General features: G+C 46.0%; 2 protein-coding genes across 6 annotated transcripts in view; one reads left to right on the forward strand and one right to left on the reverse strand.

Annotated features, from left to right (window-relative positions):
• The window catches only part of SPAG17 (sperm associated antigen 17), a gene marked incomplete at its 5' end in the record, with an annotated part of 77,335 nt that extends 67,161 nt beyond the window's left edge, over positions 1-10,174 (forward strand). For both annotated transcript variants that reach the window (XM_083592613.1, XM_083592614.1), the window contains 7 exons: positions 498-605; positions 3,236-3,381; positions 5,583-5,752; positions 5,955-6,015; positions 6,999-7,143; positions 8,446-8,583; positions 9,852-10,174. In XM_083592613.1, coding sequence (XP_083448739.1) covers positions 498-605; positions 3,236-3,381; positions 5,583-5,752; positions 5,955-6,015; positions 6,999-7,143; positions 8,446-8,582 — 767 coding nt within the window. In that variant the 3' untranslated portion in view covers position 8,583; positions 9,852-10,174. The remainder of the gene's footprint in view (positions 1-497; positions 606-3,235; positions 3,382-5,582; positions 5,753-5,954; positions 6,016-6,998; positions 7,144-8,445; positions 8,584-9,851) is intronic.
• A 1,204-nt stretch (positions 10,175-11,378) lies between these two features.
• Positions 11,379-18,891, reverse strand: part of WDR3 (WD repeat domain 3) — a 28,568-nt gene continuing 21,055 nt past the window's right edge. For all 4 annotated transcript variants that reach the window (XM_083593049.1, XM_083593048.1, XM_083593050.1 and 1 more), the window contains exons 24-28: positions 18,421-18,468; positions 18,005-18,048; positions 15,457-15,585; positions 13,736-13,829; positions 11,379-12,026 (exon numbers count right to left, since the gene is read on the reverse strand). In XM_083593049.1, the coding sequence (XP_083449175.1) occupies positions 11,871-12,026; positions 13,736-13,829; positions 15,457-15,585; positions 18,005-18,048; positions 18,421-18,468 (471 nt within the window). In that variant the 3' untranslated portion in view covers positions 11,379-11,870. The remainder of the gene's footprint in view (positions 12,027-13,735; positions 13,830-15,456; positions 15,586-18,004; positions 18,049-18,420; positions 18,469-18,891) is intronic.

The raw sequence follows: 18,891 nt of genomic DNA on the forward strand, positions 1-18,891 counted from the left end.
TACGGAGCGAAAAATACGGTAAGTAGCATCACATAAAGAGGCCGGTTCCTTCCCTCCCCCTCCAGGACAGCTTCACACATTTGGCCTGGATAGCTCAGCTGGTTGGAGCGTGGTACTGATAACACCAAGGCTCCAGGTTCGATTCCCATATGGGGCAGCTTCACATTCTTGCATTGCTGCATATTCCTGCATTGCAGGCGGTTGTACTAGATCAGAGTTTTCCAACGCGTGTGCCGTAACACGTTAGTGTGTCGGCTGCAGTATGTAGGTGTGTCATGCGAACGTTCTTCTAAGGGATTAGTTTAACCTCTGATTTGCTAGTAAAATTGAATTACAGTCGTATCTTGGATCCCAAACGCTCTGGAACTCAGACGTTTTGGCTCCCAAACACCTCAACCCCCCCCCCCGGGGGGGGGGCAGATTGCCCTAAGTTTGTAGTATTGTTAGTTTGTCAATGTAACTATTAGCTTGTCAATGTCGCTATCATATTTCTCTAGGAGTGCTGGAGCTGTCAGACAGAAGCAAGACTTCGGGTGGTACGCTCACTAATTCATCAGGTTATTCTGTAATCTGTGCTGAAGTTTACCCAGAGTTCTCCACAACAGGTAAAGTATTTCAGCAGGTCACTTGGAAAAGGAAGTCATAAATTAGACGTGGCAACAAATAAAAGTTTTGTCAGCAGTTGAGAACTGTAAGGCTTGCATGCTGGCACAGTGATAGATGAGCAGACCTTCGTGATATTTGACTACCCCTAGGGAGGAGCCAAAGGGACGCAGGTGGCGCTGTGGGTTTTGAACCTAGCAGCTCAAAAGCACGTCAAAGTGCAAGTAGATAAATAGGTACCGCTCCGGCGGGAAGGTAAACGGCGTTCCGTGCGCTGCTCTGGTTCGCCAGAAGCGGCTTAGTCATGCTGGCCACATGACCCGGAAGCTGTACGCCGGCTCCCTCGGCCAGTAAAGCGAGATGAGCGCCACAACCCCAGAGTCGGCCACGACTGGACCTAATGGTCAGGGGTCCCTTTACCCTTTACCTTAGGGAGGAGCCAAAGTTGAAAACTAGAGACAGCACTTAGTGCTAGTTTCCTTTGGATGGTAAAGCACTGCAGACTTGACGTGCCTTCATAATATGTACTCCATTTACTAATAGAAACATATCTCATTATTTACTTAATTTATTTCTAACTTACTCTTCCCAAAGGAACCCAGGGCCGTCAAAACAAACAAACAAACATTTAAAACAATCATCTCACAGTTAATTTCAAGGGTGCCAAGAATAATGGATTTGAGCTATGAAATACCTGGTTGAGTAGGGACATCTTTAAATTCCTCCAGAATAATTATGAGGGAGGGAGACACGCCTCACACAATCATAATTATAATCGTAATTTTATTATTTGTACTCTGCCCCTCAAACATTAAAACCTTCCCTATACAGGGCTGCCTACATTCAGGGAGGGCATTCCATACAGAGGGAACTGCTACCAAGAATCTGTCTCTGAAACTTTTCTGAGACCCTCTGAAGTGTTCTATATTTCTGAGATTAAAACGGCACAAATTTCTGAAACTAGGCCTTGAAGCACAAAAGTGTGTACAACACTTCACAGGGTGATAGATGCCCAATTTTGGTACCTACAGTTAGTTTACCTTTTACAAATATAACCTTTAAATCTAAACATGTTGTTGTTTGCCCACGGTCCTTAAATTACAAAAGCTTGTTGGTATCATAGAATGGATAGTTCAGAAAAAGTATCAAAGGAGAAACTTGAAGAAGCCGATTTGTGGAGCCAATGTTTACAGACTAGCAGCGTTGCTCTTAAGAAAGGACATAACTGCGGCATAGGATTGCACTGGAAGAGAGCTATAAAAATGCCAAGTATTCTTACTAATAGCATGTTGTTTCAAGGATATTTCTTCCAAAATAAAAAAAAAACAGTCATGCCTTCTGCAATTAGGGCCGCTACTACTTTTGGATCAAGGGTTTTCTTTTTATGTTTTATTGATTTGCTTAGGGTTGTTTTTTTTTAAAAAAAATGTATTCCAGTTCCCAGAAAAAATAGAACATTCCTGAATTTTCAAAGCACATTTCATCTTTGAAAGATGATGGGATGAAAAAGAATATGAGAAAATGTAGGGAAGTGAGACAAACTTAAGTAGCTAATAATAAGGTGGGGGTGAAACTTAAGTTACTCTGAGCTAAAACAAATAAAAAGAGCCGCAAGCAGCCCAAGATGGCTAATCCACTTTTAATGTCCAAGTAAATATTACAGCAAGCAGATCACAGCATGCTTAAACCTATGTCTGTTCCAATCACATGGAAAAGAGATGGAAGTTTGGTTTAAGGAGTGTAGGGATGGCGGGATGATACACTGTCGCTCCCATCCACGTCTTACCTTCCCTGAGTTTATCCCCTTAGAGTCTTAGACACTTTGTCCTTAGGTACCAAAAGTAAGACTGGCTTGCAGAAATGTACCTCAAACAAGAGGCTATAGGAAAGTGAGCAGTTGCTGCACAAGAGCCACAGGCTCCCCTAATCCACGTTCCCCTTTTGTTCTACAAATTTGGCCCCATGTACCTATCCTTTTAAGGGACGCGGGTGGCGCTGTGGGTTAAACCACAGAGCCTAGGACTTGCCGATCAGAAGGTCAGCGGTTTGAATCCCCACAACGGGGTGAGCTCCCGTTGCTCGGTCCCTGCTCCTGCCAACCTAGCAGTTCGAAAGCACGTCAAAGTGCAAGTAGATAAATAGGTACCGCTCTGGCGGGAAGGTAAACGGCGTTTCCGTGCGCTGCTCTGGTTCGCCAGAAGCGGCTTAGTCCTGCTGGCCACATGACCCGGAAGCTGTAAGCCAACTCCCTTGGCCAATAAAGTGAGATGAGCGCCACAACTCCAGAGTCAGCCACGACTGGATCTAATGGTCAGGGGTCCCTTTACCTTTTACCTATCCTTTCCTTTGTTTGTGATTGTGTCTTTTTTTTATTCATGGTCAGGCCACACCTTGGTTTAAACAAATGGGTCTGCTGATATACCACATCTAGTTTGGCCCCGAAACAAACCACGTAAGATAGGGGACACCTCTCAGAAAGGGTCGTTGGGATTTGAGCAGATTTTTGGATGCATGCCGCACATGCATGTCAGAAAAGAAAAACGAATAGCTCTCAATTAATTGCGCAAGAACTGTAGAACTGGACTCGTGCAAAGTCTGCAGTCAGCCTTGGAACTCTCTTCATTTTCAACAGAAATGGCTGAGAGTAGATTGGAGATTGTCTTTGAGCCAAAACTCCAGTCTCTTCTGGTGGATGCAGCAGGATCCCCAAGAAAAGAGAAGGTGAAATTGCCTGTGTCCATACAGAGAGACAAGACACACTCTGTACCCAGGCGAAAGGTAAGAAAGTTGATCTTCCACTGTTCCACCATTTCTACCCTAACCATGAATACAAACGGTAGAAGTATAACTTCTTTCTTAAAACACTTTTTTTTAAGATGCACCATCTGCTATTATACTGATGTAATAGTGCTTAGAAACCTGCACAATCCATTTAATCTAAGACAACGGTGGGACAAAATAAAAGTGGCTCTATTGTGCTGCATTTAGCATCTTAAGAAATGACGGTCTGCCTCCAGCCTTGCGTTGGCCATCAAGAAATACCAGAGCCAATCAGAAGCAGAGGGAGGCCGGACAGTTCAATGGCAGCTCAAGCGTTTTGATCTCTGCTATCTCTATCTCCGTGGGACGCGGGTGGCACTGTGGGTAAATCCTCAGTGCCTAGGGCTTGCCGATCGTATGGTCGGCGGTTCGAATCCCCGCGGCAGGGTGAGCGTCCGTCTTCGGTCCCAGCTCCTGCCCACCTAGCAGTTCGAAAGCACCCCTAAGTGCAAGTAGATAAATAGGTACCACTTTATAGCGGGAAGGTAAACGGCGTTTCCGTGTGCTGCGCTGGTGCTGGCTCGCCAGAGCAGCTTCGTCACGCTGGCCACGTGACCCGGAAGTGTCTCCGGACAGCGCTGGCCCCCGGCCTCTTAAGTGAGATGGGCGCACAACCCTAGAGTCAGACACGACTGGCCCGTACGGGCAGGGGTACCTTTACCTTTTTATCTCTATGTCCAATTAAAAGAACTTGGGTAATTGGGTTGGGAAAGACTTCTCTCTGCAAGAGATGTCGGAAAACTATTGACAACTCTAGGCTGGAAGGATAATTGCCTGGCTCAGTATAAGGTGCATCCTGTCTTCATAGATGGTCACTCTGTGTGAGTGGTTGATGGGAATTTGTGAGGTCTCCACTCACCCCAAAACTGAAGAGCTGATTTTGCATGAGTTTCCCCATCCTGAAGTCAATACGATTGGACTTTTTCCTTTGCATCTGTATGAGATGACGAATCAGCCTTATGAACGGTTCCGTGCATTTCCACATGGCAGGCCATCAGCTCTAGGTCAGCCACTGTACATCTGCTTAAACATTCAACTTGCGTTATTTCTACCCATCAGAAACTGCCATATTGCTTGGAATATAATGTTAGAGACTAGGGCTGCCCCAGGGGCTGCTGGCAGCAGAGCTGCTGGGAGCAGAACCGGCCTTGGCTCTGTTCCATGTGTGAAGGCCACCATATTTCTTGCAAACCTCTTAGAGGATTTATTACAGTTGAGCAGTTTACACGTTTTGTTGACTAAATAAATACTGGGTTCCCCAAGAGGCAATACGCAACATCAGGCATCATATATTGGGAAAATCCAAGATGGTGGCTGTAATGGCTTTAGGGGTTGCTTGTGTGTAAGTTACCGCCGCTCTGGGCTAGGTTGCCTGGTTACACCGTTTCTCTCTGGACAGCCATCCACTCCGTGGCTGTTCAGTCGCTGGCAGAATCCGTCAGTGGGCGTTTCTTGAACCTCTTCCAGCAAAGAAGTTCTTTGACGCCAAGTCGCCGCCTACTTTCCCTGCGCGGAAGTCTTCTGCGCAGGGTGGGTGTGGGCAGCGGAGGACCTGTGCTCTCCTCGCTGGTCTCCTGCGAAGAGTCCTGGAGCCTCCTCTCTGCTTCCCCCATCAGCCCCCCTCTATCCCTGGTGTTGCGCTGATTTTCTTCCCCAGCCGGAGACCTGCCTCTCTCCCTGCTTGGCCCCTCTCCAGCATCGCTGTGGAGCTTCGCCTCCTCCTCTAGTTCCGATGGCAGTTCCCTGACAGTGGCCATTGCCCAGAGACCCAAACCAATTGCCAGCATAGCATAATCAGTTCTGCTGCCCACCACCACTGGTTAATATCTCACCCTATTCTTTCCACAGAAGTAATTAACTTGCAGGAGCAAAGCATCTGTGCCCTGTGGAGATTCTGGGGAGGTAACAGTGCTAGGCAGGAGTCCAGGTTGGCACTGGGCAGAGTACCACTGGCAGCGCTGTCAGGTGCCCATCAGTGTCTGATGCTGGTTGTGTTAGGCAACAGAGTTAGGGGTTCCGGGCACAGAGCTCCAGTCTACTGCGAAGCGTACGAGTTCACTGCTGTGAATGAAGGATTGCTTGATATTTTTCTCATGCCAGCTTTCCTTCAAATTAGGAGTATGTTTGGCCTCCCTAATCCGTGCTTCTCATTCATGCAGGGTGAAGATCCCGTTTCTGGCAAAGTTCACACATGCTCTGCTACAGCAGCTTCGCAGCAAATGTCAGGCTTTCTTCTCATCCCACCTAAGGTGTCATTTGGGGTTCTCAAGGAGGGCTGCACTTACAAAACCATAGTAGTCCTGAAGAACATCGGGATGAATTTCTGCAGGTTGGCATATTTATTTATTTGAAGCACCATATTTGTTTCCTTGCTCCTACATGTTCAGCAAGACTTCCACAAAATGATAAAGGGGTGCAGAGAAATCTTGGCAATCATGAAAAAACCAAAAGATTCTACGTTTCTGCTATTTTCTTACTTCCTGATCCAGTCAGTCCCAACCAACAAGCTAGCTCACTTTGTTTCTTGGCAGGTTTCGGGTGAAACAACCACCACCCCGTACTGGATTGCGAGTGTGCTACACCCCAGGGCCTGTAAGTTAGGGGGTGTTTGGCTTGATTGTCGTGTTTTTTCCATGTGCTGGGGTCCTCAGTGTTTCAAGAAGTTGCTTAGGAGGGAGGAGTTTCCAATATTGCAGTGGCAGCAGCTTTCTGAAAAAGGCATTCGAAGCTATGAAACCCTACCTGAATCTCAGTTTCAGCTCTCATAATCCTGAGAAATCTCAATTTATCACGAGGCAGGCACACATGGTCATCCCCCCAAGTGCATTCTCCAGTTGCTTTTCCCTCCTTGCCTAGGAAGAGTAGTTCTCTTGCTTAAGATTTTTCTGAACTCCTGCCTGCTTTTACTTCCCCGCTCTTCTAAATCTGCAGCTCTTTATTTTCCTTCTCTGTTAAAAAGAAAGAAAAAGGGAATTTTATTTTCTGATGCTTAACCACCACCACCCACCCCAGCGACAATGAAACATCATTTGGTTTAAAAAAGGCCACTAAGCCAAAAGACATTCCAATTGTCTGGTCCAAGGACAGTCCTCAGAATAATTTATCCAAAGGGGCTTCCGGTATGCTACTGCCCATTCTTCTACAGCGAACAGTGCAGAGCACACATCCTTTAAAAAAAAAAAGAAAAAGAAAGGTGCGTTTGAATTCTCTGCACACAGCTTGTTGCTCACATTGGGAGCTACTTGCTCTATAGTAAGGCTAGTAAAGGGGATTCTATTGGGGGTGTAACATCCTGTTTTGTAACATCCATGCATCGTGCTATGAGGTGGCACCATCTTGGAACGTTGCAGGTGAGGTTCTCCCATTCCTCATCCATTGTTCCCCTGGTCCTTGTTCACTTTTTGGTAAAGCAAACAGCCCTCAATGTGAGTCCAACTAATCTGGGGTACTTTTAGCTTCATCCTTTTTTTCTTTTTTTTTTTACTGTTAGTTTCTGGTGTCCTCCTGCATGATATGAGGAAAACCATTCATGAAGAAGTTTAGCGTTGTTCAATGTTAATGATCCTTTTTTATAGGTAGCTTCTGGGTTGCAAACAGAGCTGGAAGTCGATATTTATGCTATGGCTATTGGAGTAGAAGGCAGTGAGGGAGCAGGTGAAGTTTCCCATCGGATCGAAATTTACACAGAAACGGAAACTCTCTTCCTACCTGTGGAAGCAAATATCCTTTAACGCTTTTCTGTGCAGGACAAACTGGTGGCCTTTACTGCACAGATGGCCACAGAACTCCCCACCCCACCCCCACACACTTTGAGCAAGTTACTTTATTTTGAAGACTTTGGAGTCCCTTAAAATACTTTTGGAGAGAGGTGTTTATTGTTGACATCTGTCTCTCTCGGGAGACAATGGGAAGTGTGTGCCTTTGGGGGTAAACTCCAACCCCTGGAGATGTTTACGCAACCCAAGTTGTTTCAAAATGTTGGGAACATTTGGGAAGAGAAATTATATAAAGGCTAAATGTTTAGAGCTTTTTACAGGGCCATCCTGTGGTCCCACTGCCCTTTCAGCCAGAAATCTTCTCCTTATCATTGGCTGGGCGTAGTTGGAATCCTATATGCTCTGAGCAGCAGCTTTGAAAAAAACAGTATCAATTTAAGCTTAAATAACTCCAGGGAAGGAGAGTCTACCACCACTAGGGACATTCTGTCCAACTGTCAAATGGCTTTTGATCTTCTTAGGGTTCTTCTGATGTTGTAAAGACGCTCTTTGTAAGGTTCTCCTGGAAATTACTCACAGTGATTTACAAACACAATAGAAAAGAAGAAAACCAATGATAGGAACAGTAGAAAACTCCACCCATGCAACTCCCTCCCATTAGTTCTAGTCCTGCCTTTTGGAACAAGAGAGAACACCTCTACTCCATCTTCTGTGTGGCAATCTTTGAAGGCCACTGTCATATGCTTGGTTAGTAAACTCCTAGATACCAATGAGGAATAGGGCGGCACCTCTGCCCCGTCCACCATTTGTAGGAACTTGGGAAGCTGCTAATCATTGAAGCTGCTCTTCATCATCCAGCGAAAGAGTAAGAGTTTGGAGAGAACCCAACTTCATATCCCAGATGTGAGCTAAACTCTACTTGAATAACAGCAGCTCTTGTCTCCTGAATCAGCCTGCTCCCATAGCTTCATTAACTATGAACCCTGAAATTTGGGATCGCCGTCAAAGCTTTGACAGAGTTTTGCAACGAATGTATCAATTACTCAGCTTGGAGGAAGCTGCAAAACTATGGCACAAGTTTGCAGGGGGTCCCAAATTTGGGGGTTCATGGTTAATGAAGCTTGCTCCAATCTCTGTTCTTTACTAGTTTCACAATGCTTTTTTTTGTGACCAGAAGTGGAATGCCAGCTGGAACCTAATGGCCAAAGCAGTCCTCTGCCGGTTAGAAGAGATGCTCTTTATATAGATTAACAGAGCACACACAAGTGCTTCACAAAGCAACATCCATCCTTAACATGCCTTTCACCAGTCTTAACAAGCAACATCTATGACAGCAGACCCCCCAACTATCCTCAGGGGGGGAAGGCTTCTACCACTCAGCTGGTTTCAGAAAGCCCAACCTCTCATTTTAGAGTTATACTACCCCACAAGCTACCTGGTTAACGTAAGTAATTTAATTGCATTTAAGCGCGGAAACTCCGTTTGAACAGTATGTACTTTCTGATAACTGGTTCCTACCACACTGTGCAGATCTCAATGCATCGTCCAGAATTGAAGATCCTGAAATTTAAAACTCACGGGCTTCCTTGCCAATTGTATGGAGGCCACCGGCATTGGTGTCATAGTCCAAAATAGTTTCATGGCACTGCCTACCTCACCATTAAGACAACAGGTCAAGGATTACTGGTATAGCAATAACTTGAGAGATTGGGGTAGGAGAGGACCAGAACGGCTTTAGCTGAGGTTGCATCCATTCTGGAAACAAGTGGAAGATAAATCGATTACCCCTTTTCTCCCTGCCAGGGCTCCTACACTGAACCCTTGTGGTTGAGGAGGAACTGCTGTCGACACTTCTTGCTGCATTTGACTCCTGAAGCAGATTTAGCTGGTCTGCTATGGATCAATTGCAGCGCCCCCCTCTAAATTAGGGGTGAGCAACCATTTTGTCCCCAAGCAACAGTGGATGAGTGCTCAGGGGCCATATGCCAGTGACCTGCGCATATGCACACAGGGCTTTCAAAGCAGGGAGAGAATAATAATAATAATAATAATTTTTTATTTATACCCCGTCCATCTGGCTGGGTTTCCCCAGCCACTCTGGGTGGCTTCCAACAAAATATTAAAATACAGTAGTCCAAACATTAAAAGCTTCCCTAAACAGGGCTGCCTTCAGGTGTCTTCTAAAAGTCTGGTAGTAGTTGTTCCTATTTGACATCTGGTGGGAGGGCGTGCCACAGGGCGGGTGCCAATACCGAGAAGGCCCTCTGCCTGGTTCCCTGTAACTTGGCTTCTCGCAGGGAGGGAACTGCCAGAAGGCCCTCGGAGCTGGACCTCACCTTCTGCAGCATGATTTGTGGGGAGAGGCCCACACCATGGCTCTCCCGGAGTGCCTTTGCTCCCTGTCACATCCACGCTTCCCTCTGCCTGCCAGTTGCTTGGTAGGCTGGGCGGTGATGCAGTTTACATTCAGAGAGGGATGGCTCTGTCTCCGCACGCTGCTCACAGCCTGCCCTAAAGCTCTTTGGCAAGCTGAGAGAAATGTGATTTGTTTCTGAAGTGGGGAGGGGAGCACTAGGTAAAATTCAGCAAGGGGATGAATTCAGTGGCAGGAGGGTGACTTGGCCACATGGAGGTTATCTACAAGTGCTCTTAAGATTAGTGAAATAAGCACAAAAAGGCAGTTTTTGAAATTTTCAGTTTTCTTGGTTTCAGACTCGTTTCTCAGTGGGCGAATTTTCTCCTTAGTGATCAAACTGTCACATTACCCTGCGCTGGAATTTCAATGCTGCAACAAGAACTACAACAAAGCTTTTAACACAGCCCGGCTATCTTTTAACTTCACATTGTTGCTATTTTTCAAAACAGACCATGTCAGGCTTGGAATGGTGATTATAACATCACGACAGCCCCGCAATGGTAAAATTATCTAGCAGCAATATCATCTTGATGTTTTTGAAGTATAAAAATTTCCCATCGATACTTATGAATATATATTTAGGCATCAACGTTTAACAATAAAGTCTAGTTCCTCGTCATTGTGGTTCTCTGATTTGGACTTTGACAATATTTTATTTAACAGCGGAACTGGGAAATGAGCTTTCCACTCCATTTGTGCTACCACCAAGCAGTTTTACTGGAGAGAAATACCTATCCAGTCAGACTATTTACCAGATTCAGTTTCTGTTTTAAGATAAGACATGAAGCAATAGGATGGAGCAATAAAGAACCAAATGCTCCATGAAGGGAATCCTGTCCATTCTTTTCCAGTAGGAAGAGGACCTTTCACTCTCAGGTTGACATTAGTGGGGTATACTGAGCGATGTCTCATTAATGCTTTTGTGGCTGATGGGGTACATGTATCTGTTAACTAAAGGTAGAAGATTTGAATGTAACTTGCAGTACAATCCTATATATCTGCTTTGAAGTAAACCATCTTGAGTTCAGTGGGGTTAACTATGAAATTCTATAAAAACTCCCATGTAAGTGTGTGCCTCCTTATTTAACCTCTGGTGGTGGTTTTTGAGTGCCCTAGCTTGGATAAAGAAATTGGCATGCAAAAGGAATTATCCTGCATTTCAAGTTTGTAGAAATGAGCTTCAAGCTTCTAAATTCTGCCATTCACCGCAGACTCACACACCATGCATGAATAACCTTCACCACTACAATCTAATAGACACCCAGGAAAACCCCTTGACATGCAACACAAGCCCCCATCCCCAGCTCCATAAAACTGGTTCACAGGCTGGCAACTCCTGAACTAAACCAAAGTGAGCCAAATGTGAGTAATGGATCAGTTTGCTTCTGTGAACAAATTTAATACAAACCTCTGCAGTTTATTCAAGAGCAGACAATGCAAAATGTCTTGAACACCTGAGACACACTGATATAAAGGGAGGGATATTACTTATTTCCCTTAGACCTTTCAGTCCTGTAGCCAATTTGGTTTAAGGCTAACACAATAATTTAGCTACTGGTTTGCATTTGGAATGTGGCCATATTGGAGCATCTAAACACAAGGTCTAAGCATCCCGTCTCAGAAAATGCATCACCACATTGCTTGATGGATATATTCAGTGAATAAGTACATGCACCATTTGAGAGCTTTTTAAACTTCTGTAACTCTTCAGTGAACTTTAGTTCAAAGGAAACAAGCTTAACCCAACAGATACAATGTATCAAAACATTTTCTCCTGTTTAAATGGCTTGAGAAGCAACTATGAAGCTTAAATTACAAAGGAAGACGGTAGAATGAAAAGAAGTTTTAATTCTAGGGATTAGCTAAACAAGTACATTTTGGGAAAGGCTTCACTCAACACATCTGCACCAAATTTTGACGGTGGAGGAGGAGGAGGAATGCTGTTGAAAACCGGCAAAAATACTGGTCCACTTGAGTGACGGCAGGGGGTACTGCCCTTATGATTTAGCCTTGATGACGACTCATTCCCAAATCCAATTGGCTGTGTGATGTGAGGTCACTACGCTGATGGGCAGGAAGAGAAGTCTGTTTAAAAGGTGCCAAGGCCACAGATCAGCGAAAGCAGCAGCTGCAACCAGTAGGTGAAATATAAGCTGGGGGGGGCAGTGTTTTGATCCTTCTCTGACCCCTCCCTTTTGATTTGTGAGTGACAATCTGACGCAGCTTGGGTTAGGCTTCCACAGAACCTCACACCCCTCTGTGCTGGAGACAACAAACCCGCATTCTTCTGGAGCAACAAATCCAAAATGCCCCAATTAGACCATTGCAAGAATCATCTTCTGTTTCTTCTTTCTCTTCCTCTTTTTCTCCTCAAATCGGTCAGTAGCATCAGCAAAAAAAGTCACTTCATCCTTGGCTTCTATTTCTTTCTTTAGGAACTGCAGGCCGGCCATATTAAATCCCAGCACATCCTATAGACAGAACATAAGTAGACCTACGTAAGAAGCAGGAAGAGGGCAGACGTGGAATACTTTTGCCATCACTTGCCAACTTCTGTGGTTCTTTCCCTACTGTTCTAATACCAAACTATGTCAGAGACAGCGGGCAGGATTCAGCTAATGAACCCTGTCAGCTGAAGTCCCTGCAAGGACTTCCATTTGTGTGATGAGGCTTCCCCTCTCCTCCTCCCCCCACAAAATTGGCTCGGAGTGAGAACACTTCCAGAAAAGTGCATGGAAGGAGAGCGGATCATTCTGTCTGGGAAGTCGAAAATCTTGCTCTGATAGCCATCAGCATAGCACAGTGTTCATTTCCTCAGTAATCTTCACAACTACCCAATAAAATATTCCAACTTTATCCTCCTTTAACTGCAGATGGGCCCCTAAATCTGGAAAAAGTAATAGGCTAGCAAGGCTGAAGTGGGATTTCCCAGCTCACATGCTTAAGCCTGCTTTGTTACATATGGGCAAAGAGATGCACATGTTACTGTCACAACGCAGATACCGTATTTTTCACACTATGGGATGCACCGGACCATGGGACGCACCTTGTTTTAGAGGGGGAGAACAAGAAAAAAAATTCTCCCCCTCTCTGCCCAGCGCCCCTTCAGCGAAGCAGCAGGAGAAACGGAACCCCTTCCATTTCTCCTCCTGCTTGGCTGAAGGGGCGCTGCACAGCTCTCCCTCTCTGCTGAAGCCAGGAGAGTCTTGCTCTCCTGGCTTCAGCGAAAGGAACCTGAAGCCTGCGGAGCATAACGAGAACTTGCGCTGCGCTCCGAAGGCTTCAGGCGGCTATCTCTGAAGCCTGGAGAGCAAGAGGGGTTGGTGCGCACCGACCCCTCTCACTCTCCAGGCTTCAGTGAAAGCAATGCGAAGCCTCCGGAGCACGGAGGGAACACTCCCTCTGCGCTTTGGAGGCTTCGCGTTGCTATCGCTGAAGCCAAGGAGCCTGCATTCGCTCCATAGGACGCACACACATTTCCCCTTCATTTTTGGAGGGGGAAAAGTACGTCCTATAGAGCGAAAAATACAGTACTCCTGAAACAGCCTTCGCAACCAGTGCTTGCTAAAATTATTCATCCCAATCACATTGATAGTTTTTCTGTATTCCTGGCAGAGGGAAAGGTGTGGATTGTGATGGAAACCCAGTCTACAGCAGATACTTTCAATCAGGGTGGTCCTCCTCGTCACAATCACAAGCCTCCCTGCTTCTCTCCATCTGAGCGAACCATGCAAGCAGTAGTTGTGCTAATGGTGTCCTGGGGAAACTCCTTGCAAACGTTCCAGCCAAGGCAAAGACCGCTTGCCAGGGAGGCCTTCTGCAGCAATGTCCCCAACACAACCATATGCTCCAACCCCATGATTAAGCTCATCACATTGCTAGCATAGCTGGACAGACCCAAGAAACTAAACGAAAACGGTACAAGATTAATCTGTAATGATGCAATTATTATTATTATAATAAATATAAATCTCAAATACTAAGATTCATAATTAGAGGTTTATGGCACTGTATGTGCGATAACCAGGACTTACTTGCTGTCCCACACCATTACTGACACCGGAAGAGGGATCAAGAGGCAGTGCGGCTTGGGCAAAGCAGATGGGCATCCAAAATTTGCACCCTTTACATACACTACCCATAGATTGTGTAAATTTCCCATAGGTGCACACTTACTTACCCTCACTTGGCTGACTTTAGAGATGGTGGTTTTCTTCAGGTCCTCCATCACCTTAACAAGAAGTTGATTGGTTGTGATCCGTCCAAAGTGTATCCTAGGGATGGAGTGGGGAGGGAACCCAAAATTCACTGTCAGACTGCCAAGTTTTGGTTTCCAGACTAATCTACAGTGGTACCTCGGGTTAAGTACTTAATTCGTTCCAGAGGTCCATTCTCAACCTGAAACTGTTCTTAACCCGAAGCACCACTTTAGCTAATGGGGCCTCCTGCTGCTGCCGCGCCGCCGCAGCACGATTTCTGTTCTCATCTTGAAGCAAAGTTCTTAACCTGAAGCACTATTTCTGGGTTAGCGGAGTCTGTAACCTGAAGCATCTGTAACCTGAAGCGTCTGTAACCCGAGGTACCACTATATAAGATCTACTCTTTTCTGGCCTCCTGGTTGATTAAGAGGTGCCCAGAGCATCAATGAGATGTTTCACACTCTTACAAAGGATCGACAAGATGACACCCTTCAATCTGAAGTGTTTCACATTGGTAAAGTAAAACAGAAGGTGGAGGGCAGTCCTTTTTCTATTGAATTATCATGTTAATTAGGGGTGGGTTCATTGTTGCAGTGTTGGATCTCATTGTATTTGGTCATGGTAAAAAAACAGATCCCCAAAGAGAAGAGATTAGGAGAAGCAACAAGGAGAGCACTGAGAGAAATAGGGTGGGGGGAGAAGCAAACAGATAGTCGCCCTCCCCAACAGGAGAGGAGGAAGCAAAGCAAGAACATACAACCAGAAAGGAAAAGGGGCTAAACACAATCACAGAGCCACCCAAAGAGAAAGAACACACACACTTTCCATTTCTTTTTGGTCAGACCACTCTCCCCCCTCCTCTTTTCTCTTCTCTCTCTGCTTTCCCTCCTGGTCACTCTGCTTTTTACCTCGGCACCAGGCTCAACCTACAAAACTAGACATCTGAAAGAGGAAGTGGGAGTGAGCAACTTGTCTTCCATTTCCTTTCTCAACTCTGTAGTTTTCCAGGCAGAATTTGCTCCCTTCCCACTTCCAAAGAGAGGAGAAACTCCCGGCAAAGTAGGCAGGAGAGGAGTGCAGAGGCTTCTTAGGGGTGCCAGGAGAGCTATTAATAGATGCTGTTGCACTCAGAGGAACCATGTTGTAGATGCCAGGTTTGATTATTAAGTGACATATCTGATGGAGAAATACAGAGCTTATGAAAGACCCTTTAAGCATTCTGGGCATTCTCCTAAGGCTATCACGATGCCTCAATTTGCAGGGGAGGGGGAAGAAAACAGAGAGGTAGCAGAGCAGTTCACAATGAAGTCTGGTTTTGCCAAGACCAGACCTAAACGGAGACTATGATGTCTTCTCCCTATACAAGGGCTGAAACAGAATTAAGGAATGTGCTGCTGTTTGGCAACTCAGTTTACTGTCCAGCTGGAAATTACTATTTGAAATAAGTGATAGAGAAAGCCTCTTAAAAGACAACTCTGCCTGAGGGATTGAAAAGGCAATGGTTTGTCAACACTTGCCTATTAATGAAGTTAATGTCACTGGAAGCACTGAGAAAGCCTGTGTTTTAAGAATACAAGGAAGTCTCTATGGTACCATAGAGCTCATTCACCTTTTGGTCAGAACCATTCAAGGTGCAGGGCTAGACATGACCAGCTTCAAAGCCAGGAAGCTTCCCTGCACTCTTTTCAGCCGTGGGGTTTACCTGAGAAGGAACAGGAGAGCTCGGCATAGCAGTTCTACCTCTGAACCCAACTGGAGGTGTTGATTGAAGAGCTCAAGGAGGTCGGGCACATACGAAAAGGGCAGCACCAGCAGAGACTCTTCCAATTCACTGTGACGAAGAGAGGAGAGTAAGGCATCCTCCCACCCCAGGCGTCAAGTAGGGCTGGGCAATTTCAGGTTTCAGCATTTCAATGTATCACCAGCTAAACATCGCAATACAGTGATACATCACGATGTTGAAAAGGAAGGAGCATCGGCCCAGGCCCTGCAAGGCACTCGGGTGAAACTGCCACCACTCCCACCGCCACCAGCACCCAGCACAAGGAGGAAGAAGACAGTCCGCCTCCTCAACCAGAGCAGGAAGGTAAGGTGTCGGCTGGCTGGCAAGCCCCACCCATGATATACCGCTGGGTCAAAACACTATGGCAGTCTGACCCTCAAACTGATCCTGGATGAAGAAGAGAAGAGTTTGGACTTGATAACCCGCCTTTCACTCCCTTCAGGAGTCTCAAAGCGGCTAACAATCTCCTTTCCCTTCCTCCCTCACAACAAACACTCTGTGAGGTGAGTGGGGCTGAGAGACTTCAGAGAAGTGTGACTGGCCCAAGGTCACCCAGCAGCTGCATGTGGAGGAGCGGAGATGCGAACCCGGTTCACCAGATTACGAGACTACCGCTCTTAACCACTACACCACACTGGCTCTCACACTGGATGATGTATCAATACATCGCCCAGGCCTAGCATCAAGCTATAATAGCAAGCCCTTATCAGTGGGGTGCCTCTAACACAGGGGGACCCAACTTTTCATACCAAATGAGCCACAAGAGTACTTTTGACACAGAACCCATGGGCTGCACACTGCCTTGCCATGCAGAAGGGGCAAGCGCTGGGCTTTGGGAAGGAGGCAAGAGGCTCTGGCCGTGTCCTAGAGTCCTCCCACCTCCTTCCCAAAGCTGGGGAAGTGCCAACGAGGCTTTGGGAAGGAGTTGGGAGAATTTCAGGATGCTGTCAGAGCCCTCATGCCTCCTTCCCAAAGTCCAGCGCCTCACTTGCCTGGCTTTAGGGAGGTAGTGTGAGGGTTGGGGGGTTGTCAAATGTTTTCGAGGACTGCCCAAAATAAGGACTTGAGGTAGCTCTTGAACCATACGTTGGACCACCCTTCTCTAGCACAAAGGTGGCAGGGCAACAGCTTCCACCAAAGCAAAGCAAGGCTTTTCCAACAGTTGCTTGCCACTGTTACTGCCTGCTTTCCCAGGAAGGAACTTCATGTGACCGATCAGCAAAGCAGGGATCATCTGGATGGAATGAGGCTTAAATGTCAACTCTTGCAATTTCTAGCCACAGCTCCGCCAGGACACAAGCTTCCCGCCATTCCATAACAAGACTTGCTGCAGAAAGTTCGCTGACCGTTTTGCAAAGAAGTTGTAAGTAATGTTAAATATGCTCACAAGTGCCAACCTCACAGTGCCTGTTTCCCAATGGGAAAGGACCAGAGCTCAGTGGTAGATCCTTTGCTTTGCACACAGGTTCAGATCCTGGCAACTCTATGATTCCTGCCTGGATCCTGAAGAACTGCTGTTGCCAGTCAGGGCAGCCAGTACTGAGCTAAGTGAGTCAATGGTTGGACTAAGTGCTAGGCAGTTTCCTATGTTCCTAAAGCCTGCACATATGCCTGCCATCTCCAGTCAAAAGCACGCTGGTGGCAGAGTACTGACTTTGGTCCTCACTACCATGCACTATCGGAGGGACACGGGTGGCGCTGTGGGTTAAACCACAGAGCCTAGGACTTGCCGATCAGAAGGTCAGTGGTTCGAATCCCCATGACGGGGTGAGCTCCCGTTGCTTGGTCCCTGCTCCTGCCAACCTAGCAGTTCGAAAGGACGTCAAAGTGCAAGTAGATAAATAGGTACCGCTCCAGCGGGAAGGTAAACGGCGTTTCCGTGCACTGCTCTGGTTCGCCAGAAGTGGCTTAATCATGCTGGCCACATGACCCGGAAGCTGTACGCCGGCTCCCTCAGCCAGTAAAGCGAGATGAGCGCCACAACCCCAGAGTCAGTCACGACTGGACCTAACGGTCAGGGGTTCCTTTATCTTTACCTTACCATGCACTATGAGCACTAAAGAACTTATGACCCCAATAGTCAAGGACTCTGTGTGCTGTACATCTCCAGCACCTGCAGATCTTATATTCCAGATTCAATTACTCAGATTCAAATGCCTTCTCACAGCAAGCTGTGTCAACACATAAAATCATAGAACCGTAAAGCTGGAAGAACCTTGAGGGTCATCTGGTCCAACTCCCTACAATGCAGGAATCTCAACTAGATCATACATGACAGGTGGTCATCCAACCTCTGCTTAAAAACCTCCCAGGAAATAACTACTTTCATGTTTCACAAATGTGCATACATCCTATGCCCAGAGGACACACAACTTTGGTGTAACCATCTTATTCCAACCTCAGCTCCTCCTTCAGTCAAACCTATGAGCCCATTCACAATACTTTGAAGCAGCTTCCGGGTACTCACCTTGACTTAACCTTCTTGAGGACATCTAGTACGTAAGCAGAAGGCTGCAAGAAAAGGGCAAGAGTGGATTTCATTGCTAGCTGAAATTTCATATGGAAAAATCTGTATCTCGCAACAATTTCTCTGGCTCTGTAAAGAACTCCCACCCCACATCCCACTCAGAGTGTTGAAAGGTTTGGCCTGCAAACCAATCTCAATATCCGTTTCTTAAGACAATTATTTTTTATCGAAACAGGCAGCAGCAGAATAATAGACTAAGTCAAACTAATCAAAACACACATACCCCAACCCATGACAACTCCCCACCTCCCCTCAATAGCACTGCACACCATCTGGAACACAAGAATGCCAGGAAAAGGCAGCTTAACATTCCACATGTCTAAAAATTCCAGAAAGCAGCCCCACACTTCACTTACCGAAATATTGCCATATGCCTGGAGAATAGGGTTTACTGGAAGAGGAACCTGCAGAAAGAAAGCAGGTTGCAAGTCAGGCACACGTATCTCTGCAGAAAAGTTTAAGTAATACTGTTATATTTATTTTATTGAAATGCGGGGGTTTTGCTATGTTATTACGTTTGCCCTTGCTTTGCTTTGTTATTATGAAATTGGTACTATGTTATTGTTTTGCTATGTTATTATAAAGCTCCTTTTGTAGTGTTTGTTTAAAAAGTATTTCTGTTTCCTTTGTTGTAAGCCACTTTGAGCATTTTAATTCATTTTTTGGTGGAAAAGCAGCATACATATAAAATGAATAAATGAATAAATGAATTGCACGTCACACATCGTGAGATCACCAAACAACTGTGCTACCCTTTTTGATCTCCTTCCCTTTGATTTTTTAAAAGTGTTCTGAGAAAGAAACTGGCACCACACTGTGCTGAACAG

This window comes from Podarcis filfolensis (genome assembly GCF_964270895.1).
Source record: "Podarcis filfolensis genome assembly, chromosome: 17".
Classification (NCBI taxonomy): Eukaryota; Metazoa; Chordata; class Lepidosauria; order Squamata; family Lacertidae; genus Podarcis; species Podarcis filfolensis.